The sequence below is a fragment of the Rattus rattus genome, chromosome 2, assembly GCF_011064425.1.
Source record: "Rattus rattus isolate New Zealand chromosome 2, Rrattus_CSIRO_v1, whole genome shotgun sequence".
NCBI lineage: Eukaryota > Metazoa > Chordata > Mammalia > Rodentia > Muridae > Rattus > Rattus rattus.
Window position 1 is genome coordinate 121451282 of NC_046155.1, and position 23940 is coordinate 121475221.

Below are 23940 nucleotides of genomic sequence, written 5' to 3' on the forward strand. Positions count from 1 at the left end.
ACGGCTAGGCTAGCTTCAAGTATGCCCACCACCTGTGGGATCCAACAGACTCCAGAGGATGGCAAAGAGCTCTCACCTCACCTGGGCTAACTGCTCAGTTGTTGGCTGTGACGAGATCTGGTCACCTCAGTTAAGAGGCTATAAAGGCAGTGTGAGGAGAAGGGGTGCAGTGGGTTGAAGCCCACGCACACTGTAGCCCTTCTATCCAGGCCACACTTAGTCACAATCTTTCAGGAGTCTGTAACACTGGGAATGAAAACTCACAGCTACTACAGAGAACAGTCCTTTATTTTCAGAGCAGAGGCTGGAGCTGGCCACAGTGGCCAGCAGTTCCCACTCCCTCATGTCCAAGAGGCCAGCCTCAGCACCTCCAGCTTCTGTGCAAGGAGAGGAATGTTCTCCCAAGGAAGGCTCGAGAACAGCCCGCTCCAGCAGCCTCCACAGTGGGCTTTCTGTAGGATCCACCTGAGTCAAGACTTTAGGTCAGGTTCAGGTCCAGGTTTCCTTGCTATCACAGTCTTCGAGCCTTCCGGGGTCGGCAGCCATTGTGTGGGACAGGGGTGTTGTCTGTGATTGAGATCACTTCCAGACCACCCATGGTCAGTCCTTTGATGGCAGACTGGAAAGACCAGAAATAGGCAAATGGCATGGTCTTCAAAATGATGACCCAGCACCCTCAGACAGGGCCCCGAGAAGGATGGAAGCTCACTGTTGGTGTCTATGATTCCAGCCCTCACTGCCTCCACCTTGTGCTTTATAATCTGAGACCAGGTTCTATCCAAGCACTCTGGTCGATTTACAGGAGTGCTTTCCTCTCCTGGGACACACACAAACAATCACATATACACACAATCACCCAATCACACACACACACACACACACCCCAACACATCATTCTTTTAAAGTCAGAGAGATGTCACTTTCTTGGGGGAAGCTATAGCCCCAGTGGTCTCAGGATCCCTCTCAAGATGCCCAGCACCTTGACCCCTCTCCATTGCATTCACTAGTCTGTGCTGAGGATCTGCTTGTGAGGTCTCCCACAGTCAACTCTTCCATCCCCAGGGACTGGCACTCAAGAAGGTGATAAAATAATCTATGACCCAGGCTTGCTCCTCAGGGATTAGCAGGTCACAGGAACAGCAGAGAGGAACTTTAAGCGATGCCACGGAAATCTACCAAGGACTACTCTCCACACCCGACTCTGAAGAACACGTGCACACACTGTAGAGAACCCCTCGCTACTTACCCAGCGTCCTGGTCCAATGCCTTTCACTACGACTCTGATGTGGGTCACTCCTTTGCCTGTGGCTTTCTGGAGAGAGGCAAGTGGTCAGCGCTCCTGAGACAGTGCTGCAGCCCAATCTCTGGCTACTGTCTCCAGGAGACACGGGGTAAACGGCAACAACAGACACAAACAGGGAGGCAGAAGACACAGATTGAAGCTAAGGACGGATGGCCCTAGTGGACAGGGGTAGATTAGTGAACAGAGCCAAGGAACTATGGTGACAGCACTGCACTGCCACCTAATGGACACTTGGAGGTAGTGTCTGATTTCCCTCCACATGCTGAGGTGTCACCATAAATAGCAAGGTTGGGCCTTCTAAAAAGTAGGATTCAGTATCTTTACAGTTAAGTGTGTGTACAGTCACTGTGGGTCCCGGAAGATACTCAAAAGCTACCATGCAGAGGTTCCCCAAACACTGGCATGTGTCACTTAGCTGAATGTGCTCTGTCTGATGGGCAATTACATTCTGCGTTTTGGGGATCATTACACATAGCGACCAAAGGTTTCCTTATGTCCAGCTTTAAAGGTCAAGGTGTTCCTTCAGGAAGTATTCCTGCCTGTCAGAGTACACACATTTGTGGTCTCTGCTACAAGGTGTTCCTTCAGAAAGTATTCCTGCCTGTTAGAGGACACACATTTGTAGTCTCTGCTAAGGCAGAGAACATGTGGCTCTGTTCAAGGAGCTGAACTGGCTGCTTTACTGTGACCAATCCCCCAGAATCTGATCATCTCAAAGAGGGGATAACAGCAGGTTCTTCTGAAGACATGGTAATAACGAAGGTCCTGGAATGGAGTTGCTTAATTTGCTTCTAGAAAGATCTATGACACTTCACTTTGCGACCTGTGCTATAAGACATGCTTCCTGAATAGAACACAAGCCCCATGCTGTCCCACTGGTCTTTAATGGGAGGAGCATTGGTTGCTAAGTCTTCAGCACTCTGGTTATTCCTCTGAACATAAACGACATCATTTCTTCTCCACTGAAGCTGAGAGAGAAAGTTGGCAACCTTTCTACAAAGGCCTCTTAAAGCAGCTGCACTGCCAGGGCATCTAGTGGGCAAAGATCTCATTGCTTCTGAATCTGGTTTAATGAGACTCCCACCCCCCATAAGCCACAGGGAAACGGAACCACGTGGTCAGGTACTTACTGCTGCTGCAGCTATGCCTGCCGTCTGTGCTGCGATGCCGGTGCCCTTCTTGGCATTGCGAAAGCCTTCCGTGCCACAGGAGGCGCGGGCCAGGGACGTGTTAGTGGCAGAGACTACCTGGATCTGTGTGCTGGGAAAGGAGGCATGTAGCTCTACTACTGCTCAGGAAGGGAGGGGGGGGGCTTGCTAAAGTCCTTAGGAGCCACGGTGAGAAAGGAAAGGCCACTCAGCTATGCTAAAGGAAGATGGTAAACCACACGCTTAGAGGGCGCTCCATGATCCAAGGGCAGGAGAGTGTCCCTGAAGGACCCATTTCCACCTGCCTCACCTGCGGCAGCACTGACCCTGGATGTGACGCCACTTGGTGTTTTATAAAAACCTGCATGTTTCACATTAGGCAACCGTTAAAAAAGACGAGGCTGAGAAAGTTTCGAGGATCTTCCACTCTACCAATGGGAAGAACGGTGTGTGTGGGTGGCTTATCGCTGACAGGTGCACCCGAGTGGTGGAAAGAGAGGACTAATCGGTGCGAACTGTTCTCTGACCTCACGTGCTTATGCTCCACCCCCAACAACTAAGTGAAAATGTGACGAAGTATTTTTATAAACAGAAGGATATGAAGAGGTGTGCTCCAACAATGACCGAGTCACATCCAAATACAATGAGTGTCACCTCCAAACCCGTCGCCTCCCCTCGGCAGTGGACTGCTCTGAAGTGAACCTATTACCTATCATTTCAGAGGTAATCATAAAGACTCAAAAAAAAAAACAAAACAAAAAAAAAAAAACAAAAAAAACACCCCACAAAACCAGTTACCACTAAGCATTATCACAGCAGATAGTTCAAATGCTCATGACATTCTGTTCATGACCAAGAATTATTTTAAGAGAAACTTTTTTCTAATTTGCTCTAAAATGGTAAACTTTAATTAAGACTGACTTTAAGAAAGTCCTAAGGTATGTTTTCTGTCTCCAGTGTTATCACCACCCCACTTTCTGCAGAGCTTTCTGGGTGCTCCTGGGAGGGGGAAGTGAAGGGGAGCTGTCCAGGAGACCCGCTGGGTCAGCCCTGAGCAGGGACCACCTGCTTGTTGGTCTTGCTATGGTGCTCACTCTGCCCCGGGCGTCTCTTACATTTCCTGCACTGAACAGAAACATTCGGATGCAGGGCGGACTGAAAAGGCACAGACGCAACAGAGAGCTCAGAAGCTGTGTCTGCGTGAGCCTGAGAGAAGGAAGGGAGATGCTGCTGTAGGCTCCGCAGCTCTCGGGGGCGCACGCTCTAGGCAGGCAGGCTGTGACCCAAACCTGCAAAGCTGTCACCGGTGCCCTATGCTTCTTCTGCAGCTGGGAGCCCAACTGCACCGGTGTCCTGGGCTAGCACACCATAGCAAACCGTAGTCTTTCCCTCACGGCCACACTTAACTCTGCAAGGGAAGGGCCAGTGCACAGGGCCTAAGGTAAGAAGGCTAAATAAGGGGCTTATACATTCTGGCTACTTTACAAATAAATCATGTATCTGTACATTGCTTTTCTCACCATTTGCTTCTAATGCAGTCCTTCTGATTCTCGCATTGGAGTCTCAAGGAAGGCAAAAAACCCTTACGACTACAATGTACTAAATCTATTTTATACTTTCATGAAACTTAAGTAAAATTTATAAAGAAGATGGTTTCCCCAAACAAGATGAAGCTAGCATCTGATGCCCCGACTTCTACTCCAAGAAGGCCTGAGGCAGAAGCAGTTCATAGGGGACTCATGCGGGCACCCAGTTTCTTTCTTTCTTTTTTTTTTTCTTTTTTCGGAGCTGGTGACCGAACCCAGGGCCTTGCACTCGCTAGGCAAGCGCTCTGCCGCTGAGCTAAATCCCCAACGGGCACCCCGTTTCTTACTTGTTGTAGGTTGCTTTAATGTGTGCAATTGGGACTTCCTCAAATTTCATCCCTGCCCACTGCAGGGAACTTTCCTGGCCTGGAACCGGAGGATAAATGCTGTAATCAGAAGAAATATTTTCTTTGATTTCCCGATTGTTAGTTCCTTAAATCAGAAGAAATCTATACGTGCTTAAAAATAAAATAAAACAGGTTGAGTTTGGGGATGTACACTTGTGAGCCAAGCAAGGTGGGGGCAGGGTGGGAAGATGAATTCAAGGCTCATCAGGGAGTCACATACCGTAGGATAGACTGTAAGGCTCTACCCAGCCAACAAAGGCCTCAGACCCCCCAAACAACTCTTCCCCCAACACACACACCAAATCAAAAAGCACAGACAAACCACCCCCGCCCCCCAGTTCTGGAGGAGGCTTCTCTGCACCATTTCTTTTAAAACCTGGGCACCCTGGTGTCTCAGGGTTGGGAACACTGGCCTCGACAGTGTGCAGAGTCACTGGGTTTCCCTGGGGCTGGAGTCTTCATTTCCAGGTGGAGAACTCAAGTCCAAGCAGTAAGAGGGCCAGCACGGAAAGCCAGGCCTTGGACCAAGGAGGTTGGCTTTGAGTAAACAAGCACCCCACTGTCATTCAGCATTTCAGATCGGAGTAACCCGGCTGTTTCATTATGCCTACACACCTAAATCAGACTCAGACTTGTACCCACACACCCACACTGTAGTTCTACTATGCTGAACTCACTTGTAGAAAACACGCTACCATTCAAACACAGCTCCCCCGCCCCCCGCCCCATCTGCTTCTGTAAGAATATTTTCAAAAGCTAGCACAATGCATTGTTTCCTGTGGCCCAGTCTCAGTGTGATGCACAGCCTGTAGGTGGCTGGCCTATCAGCTTCTGTACTCAGAGGGAAAATGTCCCAGTCCTGTACACACATTGCTGTTTCAGTGATCATCATTTCTCCATGGATTTTCCCCCCCTCTGTTGCGTAAATACAAGTCTAAGTCCGAGTAAAACCAGTACAGTGCCCTTTATATAGCAAGATTTAAACCAGGAGCCCAAGTCACTTAATCTGGGGCATGGCCAAAATGAGGCCTTTAAACTTCTCAGGTTCAGCTGGGCATGGTAGTGCATTCCTGCAACCCCAGCCAGGAGAGCAACCATGAGTGTAAGACCAGCTATGATGATAGAGTTCCTGGTCATCCTGGGCTACATAGCAAGAAACAGTCATAAAACAAAAGAAAAGGAGATTCTCCAAGGTTGAAGGTATACTGAGTTCTTCTGAGGAAGGCTCTAAGGAGAGACAGAGCTTTCTGGGATTAGTCTTTCTGTTTACTCTCATGGGGGGAAGGTGTGGCAAGGTGTGGTTCATTTGCTAATGGGCTGCTTTATTTTGCTTTGCTTTTGAGGGTCTCATTTCATAGCTTTGGCTGGCCTGGAGCTCACTACATAGACCAGGCTGTCCTCCAGTGTGGGATCTACCTGCTTTTGCTTGTAGTGCACTGGGATCAAAGGTGTGCTCTACCATGCCTGGCTTAATTGTAAAATATTTAAAAATGCAAATACAAGCAACCAAGGAATGCTGAGAATGGGAGAAATATGGCACTGTGATAGGTAACCCAATACCAAGTGGTCAGCCCCGAGGAAGTATACATGAATGTAGCAGTAATCACACTCATCAGGTTATATTTATATAGTTAGGAATACACCTCCTCCCACAATTAAAAAAAAGAAAGAGGCTATAAATTTGAGAAACAGAGAAGGGGATATAAGGGAAGTATTACAAAGAGAAAAACGGAAGAGGGGAAATGATACAATTATATTTAAATTCAAAAAAAGTATTTAAAACTCAAACTACAAAAGCCGTAGCTGGCTCCGTGTCATCTGGCACTACTTCTAAATGACCACTGATTATTTCAGCTAGATCTCCACAAGATCTGCACTTTCATTTCTAAACCTTGTCTCCTTTAATTGTCATCTGTCCTACTTTGGCTATGTACTTCTTGGGGTCACAGCCAAAACATGCATCATGACCTTGGCTTCAAGCATTCCTGGCCACCCCCACCCCCCTGCTATCTTCTGGACAGCACTCTGAGGAGCCCATCAGATCGCTGCCACTCCACACACCTCAGGTGCTACTTCTCTCCTGGTGGGGACTAAATCCTAGTCTCAACTCCCCTGTCTCTCTTCACATCCTCCTGGCAAACTCCCAGCCCTTGTTAACCACATCTCTCTAGACAACTTGAGTCTGTGCAAACATGGCATGGTTTCTACACCAGGGCTTTTTGACTGACATTTTGGATAAAACACTTCTGTTGGTGGCTGTCCTGTGGACAGCGGGGTGCTTTACTTCACTGGATTCTATCTCCTAACTTATGACCACTAGAACTTTTTAGTCACTGCTAAGTCCCTGGGGGAGGGGAGGGGCAAGATCTGTCCCTGCCAAGACCCAGTGCTTCATCTTAATGAATTGCCAGCATCAAGCAGGCTCTCAAGATGCCGGACAATCATCCTCAGTTCAATCATCCTTCCGCCCTCCCGGATGCCTCTCTACGTTTCCTTTTGTCTCCGTAAACATCCGAGGCCTTCCTGTTTCCTCAGGGCCAGCTGATGGCCTCTGCAGAGAAACAGAATCAATCAGACTTTCTTCCAGCCTCTACCACCAAACATCTGTGCCCACGGCCTTTGAGGACTCTCCTATTGTCATGCTCCAGCTGCATTATTAGCCCCACAAGGACACTGCTCTGGCAATGTTCCCACTTCACTATCAGCCTTTCTCCTGGTTCTCAGAAGCAAAACATACGGTCATGTCATAAAAGTCAAATCAACAAGAACAACAACAACAAAATAACCTCCCCCACATTTCAAATCCCATGCTCCCAAGAGCTTCTCATTTTCCCTTACAGCGAAGCCTCCATAAAGGAATGGCAATACTTGTTTATTTTCTTTGAAACCAACCCACTCTGATGAGAAGTTATTTCTGAGCTCCTCATCAGAAAGGCTGTAGTGAAGGTCACCAACCAACTCCATACTCTTAAATGCAAGGAGCGATCACACTATGTGCCTGTCAACCCGTCCTGTCTGCAGTGTCAAACACAGCTCAGTCCCCTACTTTGCACCACACTAGAGGAAAATCTTGTTTGGCTTCTTCCTGTCTTGAGGAGGATTTTTCTTTTGCTTTTTCTTCCTTTCCCCAGATATCTGCCTATACGACATCTCATCTCTACTCTGATGTGGTGTCTCAAATGTTTTCTTTTATTATACAGGATTATACAAGGCCTTTAAAGAGTAAGCATAAGTCACCTTAAACTTAACCACACAGGTCTCAACTGTCAGTCCCTGCCATTTTTTTTTTTTTCTTTTTTTCGGAGCTGGGGACCGAACCCAGGGCCTTGCGCTCGCTAGGCAAGCGCTCTACCGCTGAGCTTAATCCCCAACCCCTCCTGCCATTTTAATATATAACATTTCCCTATTTTCAGTTGTTTGGAGCCCAAATTTGGGCCATCACGCCTTTTTTTTTTCTTCTCACATTTTATATTAACAGATCTGTAGCTGGTGTGGACGGATGCCTGTAATCCCAAGCACCCAGGAGGCTAAGGCAGGACTGCCCCAAATTCCAGGTCAGCCTAGGTTGCACAGCAAGACTTTGTCTCAAAACTAAATAAAACACCAAAACAAAAATCCGCTGGCTATACCAGTAAAACTATCACCCTGTTCTAGACACCATCATTTTTACCTATTTCTATTGCTTTCTAACTGCTCTCGAGTCTTTTCAGCTTCCATTCTTGCTCCCCGTGGCTTTACATCAATACAGTGGCTACAGACTCTCTAAAGAGTAAGGCTGAGGCTGGGGTATGCTCTTGTAATCCAGGCACCCAGGGGTAGCCTGGGCTGCACAGCAAGGTTATCCTAAAAATGATGAATGAATGAATGAATGAATGAATGAATAAAATGGCATCAACTCTTCTCAGAGCTGGACAGGATATGGCTATGCCTGACTGCCTGCTTGCTGAGAGGGCCTATACTGTTGGAGCAGGGATGTTACCAACAATCCTAGTAGTGTCTGGGATTGCCAAATGAATGAATATAACAGTCTTGGATTAAATTCCATCAGCAGCTCCTTACTGCCTGCAGTGGGTAAAGTGTAAAAGCTCCAGAGAGACAGGGCAGTCCTTCACCATTTGGATCCTTCTAGAGCAGTGATCCTCAGTGTTCTTAATTCTGTGACTTTAACACCGTTCCTCATATTGTGGTGAACCCCAGCCATAAAATATTTTTGTGGCTACTTTATAACTTCAATTTTGCTACTGTTATGAATCATGACATAGGTATATGTGTTTCCCGATGGTCTTAGGAGACCCCACCAAAGGGGTCACAGCCTACAGGTTCTGAAATGCCTTTCTAGAGGCATCACATGTGAGTTCTCTGACAGCGTGCCTTTCTACACGCTGCTACCTTTGCCTGCAATGATCACACTGATCTTGTCCAGCTGAGTTCCCAGTCACTATCACACTCTACGGTACTTTAAGTCTTGTGTGACTTCGTCGAGGTTGCCTTGCTCTCTCAAATGTCCAGCCAGTTCTCACCTCTATTATCCGGCTGATCAGATTATGCTTAACACATTTGCATGTGTCTTCCTTGCAAGTTTCTGTACTACTTCTGGGGAGAAATAGCTTCCATTTCTAGGACTTATCATGGTACCCAACAGTTAGTTGGTTTTTGTAACTGTTAAACAGATGTGAAGGCACGTGATACACAGCCTGCATAGGAAGGATTATTACTAGTGGGACGTTGCAAGATGCCGGTTCCCAGGGTTAGGCACAAAATTAAGAAAGGTCCAATTTAAGATGTGCAGTTAGTGTAGTCCTTCAAGACACTTGAGTTGGAGGCAGAGAAAGTTGCTAGTCAGACCTAAAGTCTATCTCACAAGGTGTATTTATATACACTGGACTCTTAGCTAGCTAACAGTTGTTAATTGAACAGCTACTTTATGCCACAGCTCTATCTTCACCAACAACCCCTCTAAGCCTTATCTCCACTTTTAGAATGCTGATTTGCACAGGCTCCCATAGATGGCAATTGACAGCCAGGAATCCACTGTTTTCTATGATTCTGGCGGGTAACGGGCAGAAGTCACAGGTTGCGAGTTTCCAGAGTTTCCACTTAACCCTCACCTGAAGCGACTCGGAGCCGCTTCCTTTTCAGTGTTCTGCCTGGCAGCTGAGTCTTCTAACCTCGGGGCTCCGGTGTGGATACTCTTAGCTGGGGTAATGGCCACAAGCCTGCAAAAAAGGAGAGTCCGGTGAGGGACTGGATTAATGGTGTTTGGGGGTTCAAGTGACACATAGGACTGGAAGGCAGGCGGTCAGGCTCGAGAGTGACAGTGGATTCGAAAGAGCAATCCTTACCTGGTCATCCCAGATCCAGCCCAGGACCGCAGGAGCCACGACCCGGAGTTTCTTACAACCTGCATGACTGAAATTGACCCTCGTCAGCTCCCGTCTCGGTTTAGCTGGAACCAGCACCATGAGCATCTGTGGGGGCGCTCACATAAGGGAAATCACCTGATTGCTCTTAAATAGTCATGTATTTTTGTTCAAATTAAAATGCTCTTTAAAACCATTTATATGGGAATCTTTCCCCTTTCTAGTGGTCTAACAGTAGAATTTCACCTACCTTTTCCAAAGGCAATGGTTCATTCTACTTGGTAAACCTGCCCCCTCGCCGGCGCGCGTTGCCTCATGGGAACCTGGGGTTGGCTGAGGGCCCTGCCGGGAGCCGCGGTACTTTGTGGGAAGACGGAAAGATGGCGGCGCCCATAGGGCGTACTCTTTTAGGGGTGGCTAAGGGCTGGCGGCAGTTTGACAGACTCTGGGCAGGTAGTTCTCGTGGCCTGTCCCTTGAGGCTGCGCCCTCAAGCAGCCGGTCTCCATGGCGCTTGTCCGGCGCCTTGTGTCTGCAGCGGCCACCGCTGATCACCAAGCCGCTCACCCCACTGCAGGAAGAGATGGCGGGTCTATTACAGCAGGTAAGACAGGCAGGCACAGACTTCGTGGTGCGGTGGAGGGAAGCAGCAGAACCAAGGAGGCCTTGATTCCATGGTGACTCTGATACTTTGTGTGACCTTGAGAAAATGCTTTCACTTCTCGATCTTTAGTGACTTCTGCAAGATGAAGTTACCGTACTGAGTTGGCTTAGTATATAGCAGGTGTTCAAAGAGTTTCATTGGCTTGTTTTCGCTTGAGCATTCTGTGTGGATAGTTCGCTCAATACAGTAGGGATCTGGTGGTGAACAGGAACCACTCTTTGTAGCTTAGGAGCTCTTAGACTACAGGGAAGTCTTTGTGATGATGTTATGAAAAAAGTCGTGGAGACAGTGGGCACGTCCTTAAGACGCATGTGGTAAAGTTTACATTGCTTTACCGCAGGGAGCAATTTCTGTGAAGGACAAACGAGAAAATAGCGGCAAAAACCCAAGTGTAGTTGCTGTCAAGCTGTTAAGTCTCAGTAGACAGTGATGGAAGGTCTTACATATCCCTTGACTCCAGAATGCTTTTGTCTTGGGAATATTAAGAGAAACTCCCTTCAGTGCTTTTTGCTCAATGTATTCACTCGATTGACCATTTTTTTTTTAGCAGTCTTTTTTTTTTTTTTTTTAAACCATATAGGTATGGTTGTCTCGGGGTCAGAGAGTGGGAGGAATTAAGCCTTTCTCCTCAGTTCCTGGTTTATTAGAGGTCATTCTGAAAGCAGGGGTCGAGTGCTATGAAAGTAGGGGTTAGTTAGATTGGTAATGGTGTTAAACTAATACTGTGCATCTGTGTGCAAAGAGATAGGCAGTTGTGGCTATGACAGGCACATAGCTCTGGTTCCCAGAGAGTTTGCAGTACTGGAATTAGGGGTATAGTCAGTAACCAGTCATATAACTAATTACAGACTTTGGTAAGTGCTGTTAAGGAAAACACAGTGTACTAGAAGAGTTTTACACAGAACCACATAGGTTTGATTTTTTTGTGAGAAGTGCCCAGGAATATCTTTTTGAGAAAGTGGTATTTAAGTTGAAGTTAGAGGGATGAATAGAGATCCGGAAGAAATGGCCTGAGGAGAGAGAGACTAGGAAGAAGGGATGTTGTAAAGTACTCAAGGCAGGAAAGTCCTTGAATAGATGTTGGTCAGAGACTAATAGATGCAGTGCAGGAGGTGGGTCCACAATGCCCTCTGTTCTTCCTGACCGTCTTGATCTCTAACTGCCTGCTTATAGTTCAGTGGGCTTTTAAAAAAATTTGTATAGTGTTTGATTATATTAAGAGTGTATTAAGAGAAGTACTTTTTAGCCTGCCAGGGACACGGTAGCTTTTGCTTTTAAACTTCCCAGGTAGAGGTAGAGAGAAGCCTTTATTCAGACCATGAGCTCCGTGCTCTGGATGAAGCACAGCGACTGGCAAAGAAGAAAGCTGACCTTTATGATGAGGAGCAAGACCAGGACGTTACACTTGCACAAGACTTAGAAGATATGTGGGAGCAGGAATTCCTCCAGTTCAGACCTGGAGCTCGGGACACAGGTTTGTGACCTCCTGGGCCAGCCACAAGGGAGGGAGACACGGGCATTCTCACATCCAAATGAAGAACAGTTGCCTGACTTTGGCTTTGCATTTTAATAACGAGAAGCTTCAAGTAAGAAAACAGCTTTCAGGAAACTAACACTCCCCTCCCTATTCCTTATATCTTCCTAACACGAGTTTTAAAAAAAGGCTTATGCTATATTCAGGTTGTCTCGGGGTCAGAGAGTGGGAGGAGTTAAGCCTTTCTCCTCAGTTCCTGGCTTATTAGAGGTCATTCTGAAAGCAGGGGTTGAGTGCTATGAAGGTAGGGGTTAGTTAGATTGGTAATGGTGTTAAATCCAGAGGTTTTTTGTTTTTGTTTTTTTGTTTGTTTGTTTTGTTTTGCATTGCCGAGGTCTGAACTCGAGCCTCCTGCTTACAAGGGAAGTGCACTGCCTCTGAGCTAGATTCCAGTTCTTAGTGTTTGAAGAAGCATTGCTTCTTTTCCAAAGGTTTCAACTTGAGAGGAGTTTGGTGCTGGTCTCAGTTCTTAGCTTTCATTTTGAGTTAGAGTTAGGCTTTGGCTTTAAGTTCATAGAGGACACACAGGGTTTGTGATGGCCCCTAATGGAAGCTCTAAAACTCAAAGCTCTAAATTGGTTTTAGTAGATCATATTCCTTTAATTTTTTTTTTTTTTTATTTTTCTCTCTCCTCTGATCATCCCTTTTGTAGAAGCCGATAAAAAAAATGACAGAACCTCGTTGCATCGTAAGCTAGACAGAAACCTCGTCCTCTTAGTCAGAGAGAAACTTGGAGACCAAGATCTTTGGATGCTTCCTCAAGTCGAGTGGCAGCCTGGGGAGACCCTTCGAGGGACAGCTGAGCGAATCCTGGCCACACTCTCGGGTAACTTCTTTACCTCCTCCTGAATCCCTCCAGATTCATTTCAGGTTGGCCGAGATTGGGCATAAGGATAGAGAGTGGGAAGTTTAATGGGTACTGATGAGTAAGAAGTCAGGTAAGAGGCTGGATGTGGAGGCACACTTCTTTAATTATAGCACTTGGAAGGCAGAGGTGATGGGGGGGTGTCTCTGTGAGTTCACAGCTAGCCTGGTCTATATCGTGAGTTCAAGAACTACCAGACCTACTTAGTGAGCCCCTGTCTCAAAACACCAAAAACCAACCAAACAATAATTCCAGCAACAATTTTCCTTAGAATTAAGTGAGTATTTTTAATCTTAATATATTGAGTTTTTGGTACATTAAACACCATTCTTAGCCCTTCCCTCCTCTCCTTTCTGTCTTCCTTCCTTCCTTCCTTCCTTCCTTCCTTCCTTCCTTCCTTCCTTCCTTCCTTCCTTCCTTCCTTCTTTCCTGTCTGGTAGCCAGGCTGGCCTTGGACTTGCTATAGATGTAACTGAGGATGACCTTGAACTTGCGATCCTCTTGCCTTCACCTCCTGAGTGTTGGGATTATGTGCTTGAGCCACAGTCTATGCAGACCTGAGGATGGATCCCGAGCCTTGTGCATTTTATGCAAACACTGTACCAACTGAGGTATAGCCCTAGCACCGAGGGGAGAAACCTCGGTTGCTAAGTTCATTGCCTTAATCTCTTAGCTACGTTTGCATTAATCAGAAGTCTTACACTCAGGACATGTAAGTTTTGTTTTTTAATACTAGAGATGGAGCTAATAGCTTTGTAATTGGCAGGCAAGCATGATACCACTGACCTATATTTCTAGCACGGCTGCCTGGTACCATAGTGTTGCGGTAAAAATAAAAAATGGATCAGCGGCCACCAGTACCCGAGTGTCCTGGTTGTCTGTCTGCCAGCTGCTTTCTCACACTGTCCCCTCGGTGGGTTGTTACCACGCCTGGTCTTGTTCTGCTGACCGTCCTAGTGTGGCACCATGCCACGCTAGCCCTAGGCATTCTATAGCTGCCCTCTCCAGGCTGTCTCTCTGCCTGCCGGGAACTTTGCTTACATCCCCTGTAGCCCAGTAAAATCAAAGTCCTAGAAACTTGTAATTTATCAATCAGATTTATATGTTAAATCTCAGTCCACAATGCATCCACACAGTAAATTCACTGCCAATTAATAAAGATATAAACCGCCCACCTAGACAAGATAAAGTTGACCTAGTCCACCTGTATCTGGATCATCAGTCGTCTCCATCTTGATTTTTCCCGCTTCTCTTCCTCCTCTCTCTTTCCTAGATTTTTTCCCACCTACCCTTCCTTCTCATCCAATGATAGGCTTCGCCTTATCCTGGACCTGTCTTGCTGCACAATGACATCATCTTATACCGTAGCTTATCCATTGGTTCCCCCATAGCTTGTCCATTGATGCAGCTAGAACCCTCAACATTACCTCTGATCTCATTCTGATGCATGCGTCTTTGGGTCTTACTGGTCTGTTTCACATCACCCTGCCTTATTTTCACATCTTTAGCAGTGATGTTCTTCACTTCTCACTAGACTATGGTATTATTAATGTTAGGGACGGATAATTCTTTGTGCGAGACTGTTCTGTGTATTGTAAGGTGTCGAGTATCTTTGGCCTCTACTCACAAGTTGCTAGTAGCAGTATTTTGTTTCCCACCCTTACCCCAGTGTGACAACCAAAAAAAGTCTCTCCATATTGCCAGAGAGCAAAATTAGCATGGTTGAGAAACAGAATGCTAAAAATGTAAAAGAAAGTTCCGCCTTGCTTTTGTTTTATATCTCCAGTGCTGCTAACATATGGTTTCTGCATAAAATCCCTGTCACATCTTTGCATAGAATTTTTCAATGTTTTCCATAGACATACAAGTACCCACTCATAGCCTACAGTTTTTATCCTGGTCCCAATCTCAGCAACTCTTTTTTTTTTTTTAAAGGTTTATTTATTTATTTCACATATGTAAGTATACTGTAGCTGTCTTCAGACACATCAGAAGAGGGCATCAGATCCCATTACAGATTGTTGTGAGCTACCATGTGGTTGCTGGGAATTGAACTTAGGACCTCCTGAAGAGCGGTCAGAGCTCTTAACTGCTGAACCATCTCTCCAGCCCAACCTCAGCAGCTCTTAGTGAGTTAATGTATAATCCGATTTCTAACTGAGGAGAGCCTTGTGCTCCTTGAGTCAGTGGATTTTCAAGCATCTCTGCTTTGTGACATGCAGGTCCATGTAGGAAGAACGCCATCTCCAAGTAGAGAGCTCTTCGTCCCAGACTCCTGCGTGAGCAGGAAACAGTTTTTGGTTGGTGCAATTGTCCAGGGCCCTCTGTCAGTGGGTGGCAGTGAAGAGTTGGGCACTATGCCCGCTCCATGGTTACTCCTGCCGTAGTGGGGAATACGTTCTTTTGCCTCCGCCATTGTGCCTATTTACATTTCATTCCAGCTAGAATTCTGGGTCCCCTGAAGGTCAGGATAGAATCCGCTCCTCTTCATGAGTTCTCCGTGGATCCTGCCGTGTAGTGGCCACTTGCTGGGGTTGAGTAAGTGGCTTTGGTAGTAGTGTGAGCACATGGCCGCTGGGTTGGCTGTGCTAGGGTAAGAGCTCCTAGAAGTGTGAAATGTTTCATGCCCCTTGACCCTTCTCACTAGGGGCTTCTTTAGCCTGTAGGAGAGGCCACACACTACAGTGCTTCTGTCAGTCTTAGCTGTCCCGTAGGAGTCGGCAGTCGTGGTTTTGTTGGGTATACATTCTGGGTTCCCTCATACAAACTTGCATGACCAGTGCTTGCTCAGCTCTCCCTCCTCCTGCCTTGTGGAGAGGGGCTCTGTCATGGCACATGCTTTCTTTACTGTTCCCATCTAACACATGCTTAAGGAAAGAAAGGATACCAAATAGGCATATTTATATTTAATAAATACATAAATATAAATTGATGGTAAGTAAGCATATTACAAAGAAAAGAGCACATTTAAAGTAGAACAGCGAAGAGGAGTTTTCACAATAAATATTTAAGAAAAGCAAAAGTACATTCCTTCCCCACTTGCTCTACCCCTCTGCAAGATGAGTTTTAAGAGGTGGAGTCACCGTGTCATAGGTGTGCATGTGGGGGAGGTGAGGATTTGCGAGCTAAGCCTGCTTGACTTCCAGTGTGCGGTGATGGGAGCTGTTACGGTGGTGCCTGCTTACCTGGACCTCCCCAGAGTAGGGAATAGTCATTTTAGTTTGGAGCTGTGGCAGCAGTAGAGAGAATCTGTCTTGAATTAGTGTGTGGTGCTGGCCTCTGCTGCTGAGACCAGCCATCTTTCCTTATGCACATTGTATTCTGTGGCCTGTCTGCTCAGGCTCCTTGTTTGTAGTGAAATTTTTTTAACTTGATAATATTTTAATCTGTGTTTTCCAGATTATAGAAAAATGGTATACCTATTCACTTAAGTTTGGAAAGCACAGGAAAATATAAAGAAATATAAAAAATAAAGAAAATATAAAAAATATAAAGAAATATAATTCCACCACTCGGATTCCAGATGTCTGCTCAGCACTTGCTGTAGCATGTGAACATACTTTGTATGTAAATTCATCTGGTGCTAGTAATGTTTTGTTGAGTGTGAGAACATCAGTTCATGCATATGTTTAGTGACATCAGCCTCTAGTAGATGAGCACGAGAAGTACTTCCTCCTTTTCAGAGGGGATGCTCACTGACAGTTCCTTTCCTTGCAGACTTTTAGAAATGATCTGTACATATTCCAGCACATAAAGATTTCTCATTAAAAATTAAATTACGTGTGTGTGTGTGTGTGTGTGTGTGTGTGTGTGTGTGTGTGTGTGTGGTCATGTACATGCTAAGCATGGAGTGTAAGGTCAGAGAACAATTCATGTGGGTTGGTTCTCTAACCATGTGGGCCCTGGTGATCTTACTCAGGTATCATGCTTGGTGGTGAATACCTGTACCCTCTGCGTCATCTCTCAAGTCCTGACTTCCATTTATTTTGAGATAGGATCTCACTGTGTAGCCCAGGTTGGCCTTGAACTAACCACGTAGTCCAGTTTGCCCTTGAATTTGCAGCTCTCTTGGCTCACTCTCCAGACTGCAGAAGAAGAGAGACATGTGTCCCAAGCCTGCTTCCCAAGTGCTTCTGGATACATTTGTTAAGTGTGCTGAAAAATCTTTTCAGAGTCTTTTGTTCTTTAAGACAGGATCTCATGTAGACCAGGTTGGCCTCAAACTGACTGCATAGTTGAGGATGACTTGGAACTGCTGATTCTCCTGCCTCTACCTCCCAAGGAGCTGGTTGCTTTGAGAGCATTGGGAGTGTTGGTGTTGCTAACACATCCTGCTCCAGTTTATAGTATTGTCTTTGGAGTGTGTGTGTGTGCGTGTGTGTGTGTGTGTGTGTGTGTGTGTGTGTGTGTGTGAGAGAGAGGGGGGGGGATTGAGAGACTGAGAGACTGTGTGTCTGTGTTTATGTGTCTGTGTCTGCTGTCTTATTTTTTTCTCTGAAAGATTTGAATTTTCTGTGAGCAAACCTAATTTTTTTTCTTTTTTTCTTTTTTCTTTTTTCTTTTTTTTCTTTTCTTTTTTTCGGAGCTGGGGGGACCGAACCCAGGGCCTTGCGCTTGCTAGGCAAGCGCTCTACCACTGAGCTAAATCCCCAACCCCAATTTTTTTCTAACTTATTGTCTTGTTTGGTAGGCTGTCACCTTTTGATATGTAAAAATCACATATTCTCCTAACACTCTTGTTTTTATTAACTGAAAAATTTGAAAATACATCATAATTCAGAGAATACAAATTGTTCACAAAAGCATCGTCCGAAGTGAACAACTTCTATGAAAGTGTGAAGTTTCTTTCACGTGTTGAGCCCGTGGTATCAGTTGCAGTGTGAAGACTGAGGTTGGGCTCCAGCTCTGCTTTTTGTTTGGCTAACTGTTCTTCTGCACTTTGCTGGGTTAGGGTCATTAACTCTTTCTTGACTGCGTACTGCAGAGATCAGATCTGACTTGGGTGGGGTGATGCATGCCTTTGATCCTAGTATTAGAGATGTTGAAGCAGAGAGGTCACCACTTTGAGGCCAATCTGGGCTACATAGAAGGTTCCAAGCTATCCAAGTTACAAGGCACCACTTTCAGAATCTCTCTCATGCCTGCTCCCCTAAAGGTCAGCTCGGAGACCCTTTAGAGGTGATGAGCTTTGATTGGCAGATAGCCAGTTTCTCGGTCCTGTCTCGGCAGTTGGTGACAGGGCCGAATGTGGAAGCTACCTGCCATGACTCCAGATCGTCTTAATTCACTGTCAACTAGGCCCACAGTGGCAGCTTCGCACCTAGGCTGGCATGTGACTTGAGAAGGAGGAGCCTATTTCAGGACTGCCACACTCAACTGGATCACCTTTAGCTCTGCTGGAAGTGGCTTTTCTGAGCCTCCTGTGATCGGGTGAAGAGGCAGCAGATGGCTGTACCCTAATCTTCCAATTCTCTCTTTTCCTTTCAGAAAACAACATGGAAGCCAAGTTCCTAGGGAATGCACCCTGTGGCCACTACAAGTTCAAGTTCCCTAAGGCAATTCGGACAGAGAGTGACCTTGGGGTCAAAGTCTTCTTCTTCAAAGCTCTGCTGCTCACAGGAGACTTTGTGCAGACTGGGAAAAAGGGTCAGCATGTGTGGGCCAGTAAGGAAGAGCTGGGCGACTATCTGCAGCCCAAGTACCTGGCTCAGGTCAGGCGGTTTCTCCTGGACCTCTGATGGACTCGGCTGCCTGTGAATGTTGCTCACACAAGTCATGTGTGCACCTCAGGCACAGTGTTGACAGACCGTTTACAGGAACTGTCAAGCAGCAGACTCACTTCTGAGAATAAATGTGCCTGCCATGGTGTTGAATTTTGATTTGTCCTTGGAGGACAACTGGCTTCGCCTAGAGAAGAGGGGCCAAGACAGAGTATTTCTCCATAGCAAGTAAAAGCATTGCGTTACAGTGGACTAACAGACCTACTGGGCCCAGAAAATAAAGAAATGAATTGACCTAAATTCCCCAGTTCTGATAAAGTGTCTGGGCCTACGAAAAGCCTGTGTGTGTGTGTGTGTGTGTGTGTGTGTGTGTGTGTGTGTGTGTGTGTGTGTGTACACATACATGCATGCATACATGCATACACACGTGCATGCATACATGCATACACACATACATGCATGCATACATGCATACATACATACATACATACATATATGCATACATCTCTTTTCCATCTTAGCTTCCCTTTTCCCTTTGATAGGAAGGAAATACCTTCTCTTACCTTCATGAGCTTCCATTTTGGAAGTTTTATATTTAGGAGATTAATCACTTCTTAACTGTTCAGCAATGGTCATCTGAAATAAAGTTTGGCTTCTCTCCAGCTACCATGGAAGAACCGTGCATGGCCAGGTGGTACCCAGGGAGAATGCTATCTTCTTGTCTCTGGGGTTTAGGGCTTTGGCCGATGTGTGAGTGTGGTGTCCCCAGAAGCCGGCGTACAGATAAACACGTGCTGCATAGTTCACTGCGGCTGACTCAGAGCCAGTGATTGCTCAGGATGCTCGGACACGCCCAGACCCATCACTGCCCAGTTTCTCTCACACAGACTTCTGGGTAAACTGTCCAGCCCTTTCGTGTGAGCTTGTGGAGTTCCTGTTTCCACACCGGATGGTGTCTGCTGTTCTTGCATGTGTTCAGGGAATTTGATGGTTTTGATCAAGATTGGGTTCCTAATCCTGTTGCCTCTGTTTCCCCTTTACCTTCTGCATGGCTTCTGTGATAACTGATGTCCCCCGTGAGAGGCTGGCTCATCCGGAGCAGATAGCAATGCTTTAGAGTGGCCATAGTCAAAGGGTCAAGGTGCACTTCTTTGGAGTATATTGTGTCTGTGAACTGTTCTGCCTGATGTTAGGGCAATGGGTATCCCTAACGTAGAAGGCAGAGGCACCAGGGTTATTGTTGTACACATGCATAAGCTCCTGTTACAGCGTTTCTTCCTTTATTTTTACTTACCGTGGTGCTGGGGATCCAACCTACGGCTTTGTATATGTTAGGCCAGCACTCTACATGGCCACGAGCTCAACTTACAGCCGTGGCTCTAGTGGTAAATAGCATGTATGTAATCAGTAAGTTGAGAAATGGCACCAGGATAACCTGCTAGTTCCTGTGACATTGCCCCCAGAAGGTCAGTATTTTGAGATAACACGGACAAGATGGAGTACTTTAGAGAAAAGCTGAAGATTTTAGAAGTGCCCTCTTTTATTGCAAACAAGAACTGGCTTAGTAGCCAGAATCACTAGTAGCCTCTCTGGGAGGTCAGCTATGCTGGGAAGGGGCTGAGTGTAAAGGAGGGGGTCATGAGGGAACCCCAACCTACTTGTTTTAAAATAACTGGTGAGGATGGGCCCATCACAGACTATGCTCTTAATTTTGCTGGTCCTTGAGGGTTTGTGTTTCAAGGTTCGCCCCTCAAAATCTAGCATGCCCAGGATTCCAGGCTGTGCCCATGTCTTCATTGGTTGCATTCTGATCCTACCGCTCTAGCTACAGAATTTCACTGGTCTCCAGAATCCTCTCCAAAGCCATTTTTATTTTTAGAGTGTGATTTTTGCAGAACAAAAAGGTAAATCTGCATAGTGTTAGAATTGACTGCTGAATGGCACCTTGAACCATCCACTGACTGCCAAATGTGACCAAAAATTGTCTCTTTTGTGTGTCTGTCTGTCTTAGAGCTACGATGGCTGTGATGAAGTGAGGAAGCACCATGACCAAAAGCAAGCTAGGGAGAAGGAGGTTGATTCAGCTTACACACTCACAGCAGTGTTCATCATCAGAGGCAGTCAGGAAAGGAACGCAAATGGGGCCAGAACCTGGAGGCAGCAGCAGGTGCAGAGGCCATGGAGGGGTGCTGCTTACTGGCTTGTCCATCATGGCTTGCTCAACCTGCTTTCTTATAGAACTCAGGACCACCAGCCCAATGGTGGCAGCACCCACAATGGACTGAGTTCTTCCCCATCAATCACCGTTAAAACGCCTGTGGGCGCACCAGCTTGTGGGACCCACAGCTCTATCTTATGAAGACATTTTCTCAATTGAGGCTCCCTTCTCTCTGAGGACGTTAGCTTGTGTCAAGTTGACATGAAACTACCCAGCACAGTGTCCTGGGGGAGAAGGCCAGGGCAAACTAAGTGATGATTCTATTTCAGGGGTCTAGTGGCCATGAGAGAAGGAGAAAGTGCTGTGTGTGATGTTGAGGGCAAGTAGCAGGCATGGATGTGCAATCAGGAAGGGGTGAGGCTGGGGCCTGTGTGTGTGCACCTGTGGGTAATCCGTAAAACAACCTCTGAGCCCCTCAAAAGTCTTGAGAGGTATGCAGATTCTCCCAGTGATTCCTAATCTCCTGAGACAACTTCTTTTAGCTATATGTGAAAATCCTGGCACGCCTGTAAACTTACCTTCTAGGTCACCTCCCTTTGGGCCACTTCTGACCTCTTATGTGCTGCTAAAATTAAGTCTTTAAGACTAGTCAGCCTATACTTCAGTCCGACTGGACCTCAGCATGCTGGTGAGTCAGCTCTCCCTGTGACACCAAGCTTAGAAAAACCAGCAGGTTGTTTGAATTTTTGGCATGTTTTGGCTGCTACTACCATAACCATAGTGAAGGAACTCCCAAGGATGGTGACAGAATGAAGTTCCTTACCCATGAGGTACATTTAAAAGATTTATTTATCCTATATAAATACACTGTAGCTGTCTTCAGACACACCAGAAGAGGGCATCAGATCTCATTACAGATGGTTGTGAGCCACCATGTGGTTGCTGGGAATTGAACTCAGCACCTCTGGAAGAGCAGTCGGTGCTATTAACCACTGAGCCATCCCTCCAGCCCCACAAAGTACATTTTCATTTAAACTAGCTGACAAGTATCTTTATCCCTATTTTATCAATAAGGCATAGACTTGAAGTGGTTACCTTGCTCAGGATTTCTTGCTAGGTGTTAGAGGCTGGTACTGAAGCCCATTTCTGCAAGCAGCAAGTTCTTAATCTGCCTTAACTATCTTGCCTGTAAAAACCAAGACGATGTTGCTTCTCACCCAGGTGATGTGATAATTTTTTGAAAGCTCTTTAGCACCATGTATGGCTTGACATCAACACTGTGGTGTGCGTGTGTGTGTGCGCGCGCGCACGCGTCCCACTTTCTATGTAGGCTCCCAAATGCTCTTGGAATCACCTGTGTAGTCCATATCTCTTAAAACCCCTCTAACCTTTCCTAGGGTGTGTATTGCGAAAGCCAAGCATTTCTGACCTGCTTGGAAAGGGACATGGGTAATTTGAACATTACTGGGTTGCACTCAAAACAGGAGTATGGTGGATCAGCCCTATAAACTACCTCAACTGTTGGGATATATTAGCCTTGCCCGACCCTGGACCTGGGAATCCAGAGCTACCTTTAGACCCAGGCTTATGGGGGCACTAAAAGCAGATGAGACCTGGCGACCCATTCTATTATCTTATGAAGGGGAAACATACCAGCTGAAAGGTCAGGAACCCAATTATTAAGCATTCCCAGATAGCTGAGCTCCAGACACACAAGGTGAGATAAAACCCATTAGCCTGAAGTCTCAGGGCAGTCACAGCCCCCGCCCTTCCGGGAGGCTTGGATGATGGCCAGTTACTTTTACCTGCCGTGGGACGTTACTTCATAAAATTGGATGAGGGAGGAAAACACCACTGTTTCTAATAGAGGCATCCATTGTAGGTGGGGGGGTCATTCTGGATATGAGCCATGGCTACCTCAGCTAATGGGTCAGACTGGCTGCTCTCCAGGAGGGTAGGAGGGCGTGAGCAATACAGAAGGAGACATAGATGCCTGTATGCACACTTAGCTATCCCACTCTGAAAAGCTATGAACAAGTACTTCTGAAGGCCGGCAGCATAGACGGGCAGACACTGCTAGTGACTGGAAACTGAAAGTGGATGTCTTGCTTCAGTCTCTGAAGACTGGGCTGACTTCAGGGACGGAGAGTGCCTTAGTTAGGGTTTCTATTGCTGTGAAGAGACACCATGACCACAGCAACCCTTATAAGGAAACACTGAGTTGGGCCTGGCTAACAGTTCAGAGATTTAGTCCATTGTCATCAGGGCAGGAAGCATGGCAACATACAGGCAGACATAGTGCAGGAGAGCCAGCTAAGAGTTCTACATCTGGATTGGCAGACAGCAAGAAAAGGCAGTGAGCCGCTGGGCCTGGATTGAGCATCTGAGACCTCAAAGCCTGTCTCCAGTGTCACAATTCTTACAAAAAAGTCATACCTACCCCAAGGCCACATCTCCTAATAGTGCTACTCCCCGAGCCTATGGAGGCCATTTTCCTTCAAACCACCACAGAGAGCCTTCCCTTTAAGCTCTCCTTTCCCTCCAGTAAGGGGAAAACCACACTAACGTAGTCAGATGAGGGCTCCTTGGAATAGTGACCTTTCAACATAACCTCTGATAGGATGGGCACACCAGTAGTATGGGCTTGGGAAAACGGCCAGCTGATGAAGCCTGGAGTAGATGAATGGGAAACGCCCTCGATTGAGAAGCCAGGTAGAGGCTTCGCAGATTCTTCACTGGTGGGTGGAGACATGCGTGTAAGTACCATAGATGATACAAGTTTGCGGTGTGCACTTAGGCTGTCCCTGGAGACCTTCACCATACAAGGCCTCTGAAGCAGCTTCTTGCTGAGCACAGTCCTTGATGCCCTGACTGCTGGGCAAGGGGCAATTGGAAGCTGACATATTATCAGTCAGGACAGATTCTGGGTTCTTGTGGCCATCTCTGGGGGTGTCACAGATGGATGTTGTATCCTCCAGAAGGGGAAGGGGCCCAGGCTCTTATGTCCTGGGGCTTCTTTGTGTAGCTCTGGCCAGTTCTGTTTGACCACATCACCTGGCTCATTCACGTCAGCCCCGCACGGCAAGTTTTATTCTTGCCATTTGTCTACCAGGACGTGCATTTAGGGAGGCAGGGACTTTGTAACAGTCTCCCAGCTAACGTATTGGAGCCAGCCTTTGAACCCAGAGCTGTATGATCTGAAGCTACCCCATCTCCTGCTGCTTGGACACTTGCCTTGCTAAATCGGAATTCTTGAA

General features: G+C 46.6%; 2 protein-coding genes across 2 annotated transcripts; one reads left to right on the top strand and one right to left on the bottom strand.

Annotated features, from left to right (window-relative positions):
- Positions 1-270: 270 nt before the first annotated feature.
- On the bottom strand, positions 271-10083 carry Mrps11 (mitochondrial ribosomal protein S11). The gene is made up of 7 exons (XM_032893398.1): positions 9995-10083; positions 9727-9793; positions 9493-9600; positions 4325-4423; positions 2434-2563; positions 1247-1312; positions 271-619 (listed from the first exon to the last, which is right to left on the bottom strand). Exons 2-7 carry the CDS (start codon positions 9789-9791, stop codon positions 512-514), a joined length of 576 nt encoding a protein of 191 aa, XP_032749289.1. The 5' UTR covers positions 9792-9793; positions 9995-10083; the 3' UTR covers positions 271-511.
- Position 10084: 1 nt separating this feature from the next.
- Mrpl46 (mitochondrial ribosomal protein L46) lies at positions 10085-18825 on the top strand. Its single transcript, XM_032893397.1, has 4 exons — positions 10085-10346; positions 11694-11880; positions 12593-12766; positions 18293-18825. The coding sequence occupies exons 1-4, from the start codon at positions 10125-10127 to the stop codon at positions 18541-18543; spliced, it is 834 nt and encodes a 277-aa protein (XP_032749288.1). The 5' UTR covers positions 10085-10124; the 3' UTR covers positions 18544-18825.
- Positions 18826-23940: the final 5115 nt, after the last annotated feature.

Excerpts from the sequence above, each read along its gene's own strand:
- Mrpl46 (XM_032893397.1), top strand. The coding sequence starts at position 10,125 with ATGGCGGCGCCCATAGGGCGTACTCTTTTAGGGGTGGCTAAGGGCTGG. Across the intron at positions 10,347-11,693 it reads TGGCGGGTCTATTACAGCAG|GTAGAGGTAGAGAGAAGCCT; the intron begins GTAAGACAGGCA and ends TAAACTTCCCAG. Across the intron at positions 12,767-18,292 it reads AATCCTGGCCACACTCTCGG|AAAACAACATGGAAGCCAAG; the intron begins GTAACTTCTTTA and ends TTTTCCTTTCAG.
- Mrps11 (XM_032893398.1), bottom strand. The coding sequence starts at position 9,791 with ATGCAGGTTGTAAGAAACTCCGGGTCGTGGCTCCTGCGGTCCTGGGCT. Across the intron at positions 4,424-9,492 it reads GCGGCTCCGAGTCGCTTCAG|CATTTATCCTCCGGTTCCAG; the intron begins GTGAGGGTTAAG and ends TTCTGATTACAG. Across the intron at positions 1,313-2,433 it reads CAGGCATAGCTGCAGCAGCA|AAAGCCACAGGCAAAGGAGT; the intron begins GTAAGTACCTGA and ends GCCTCTCTCCAG.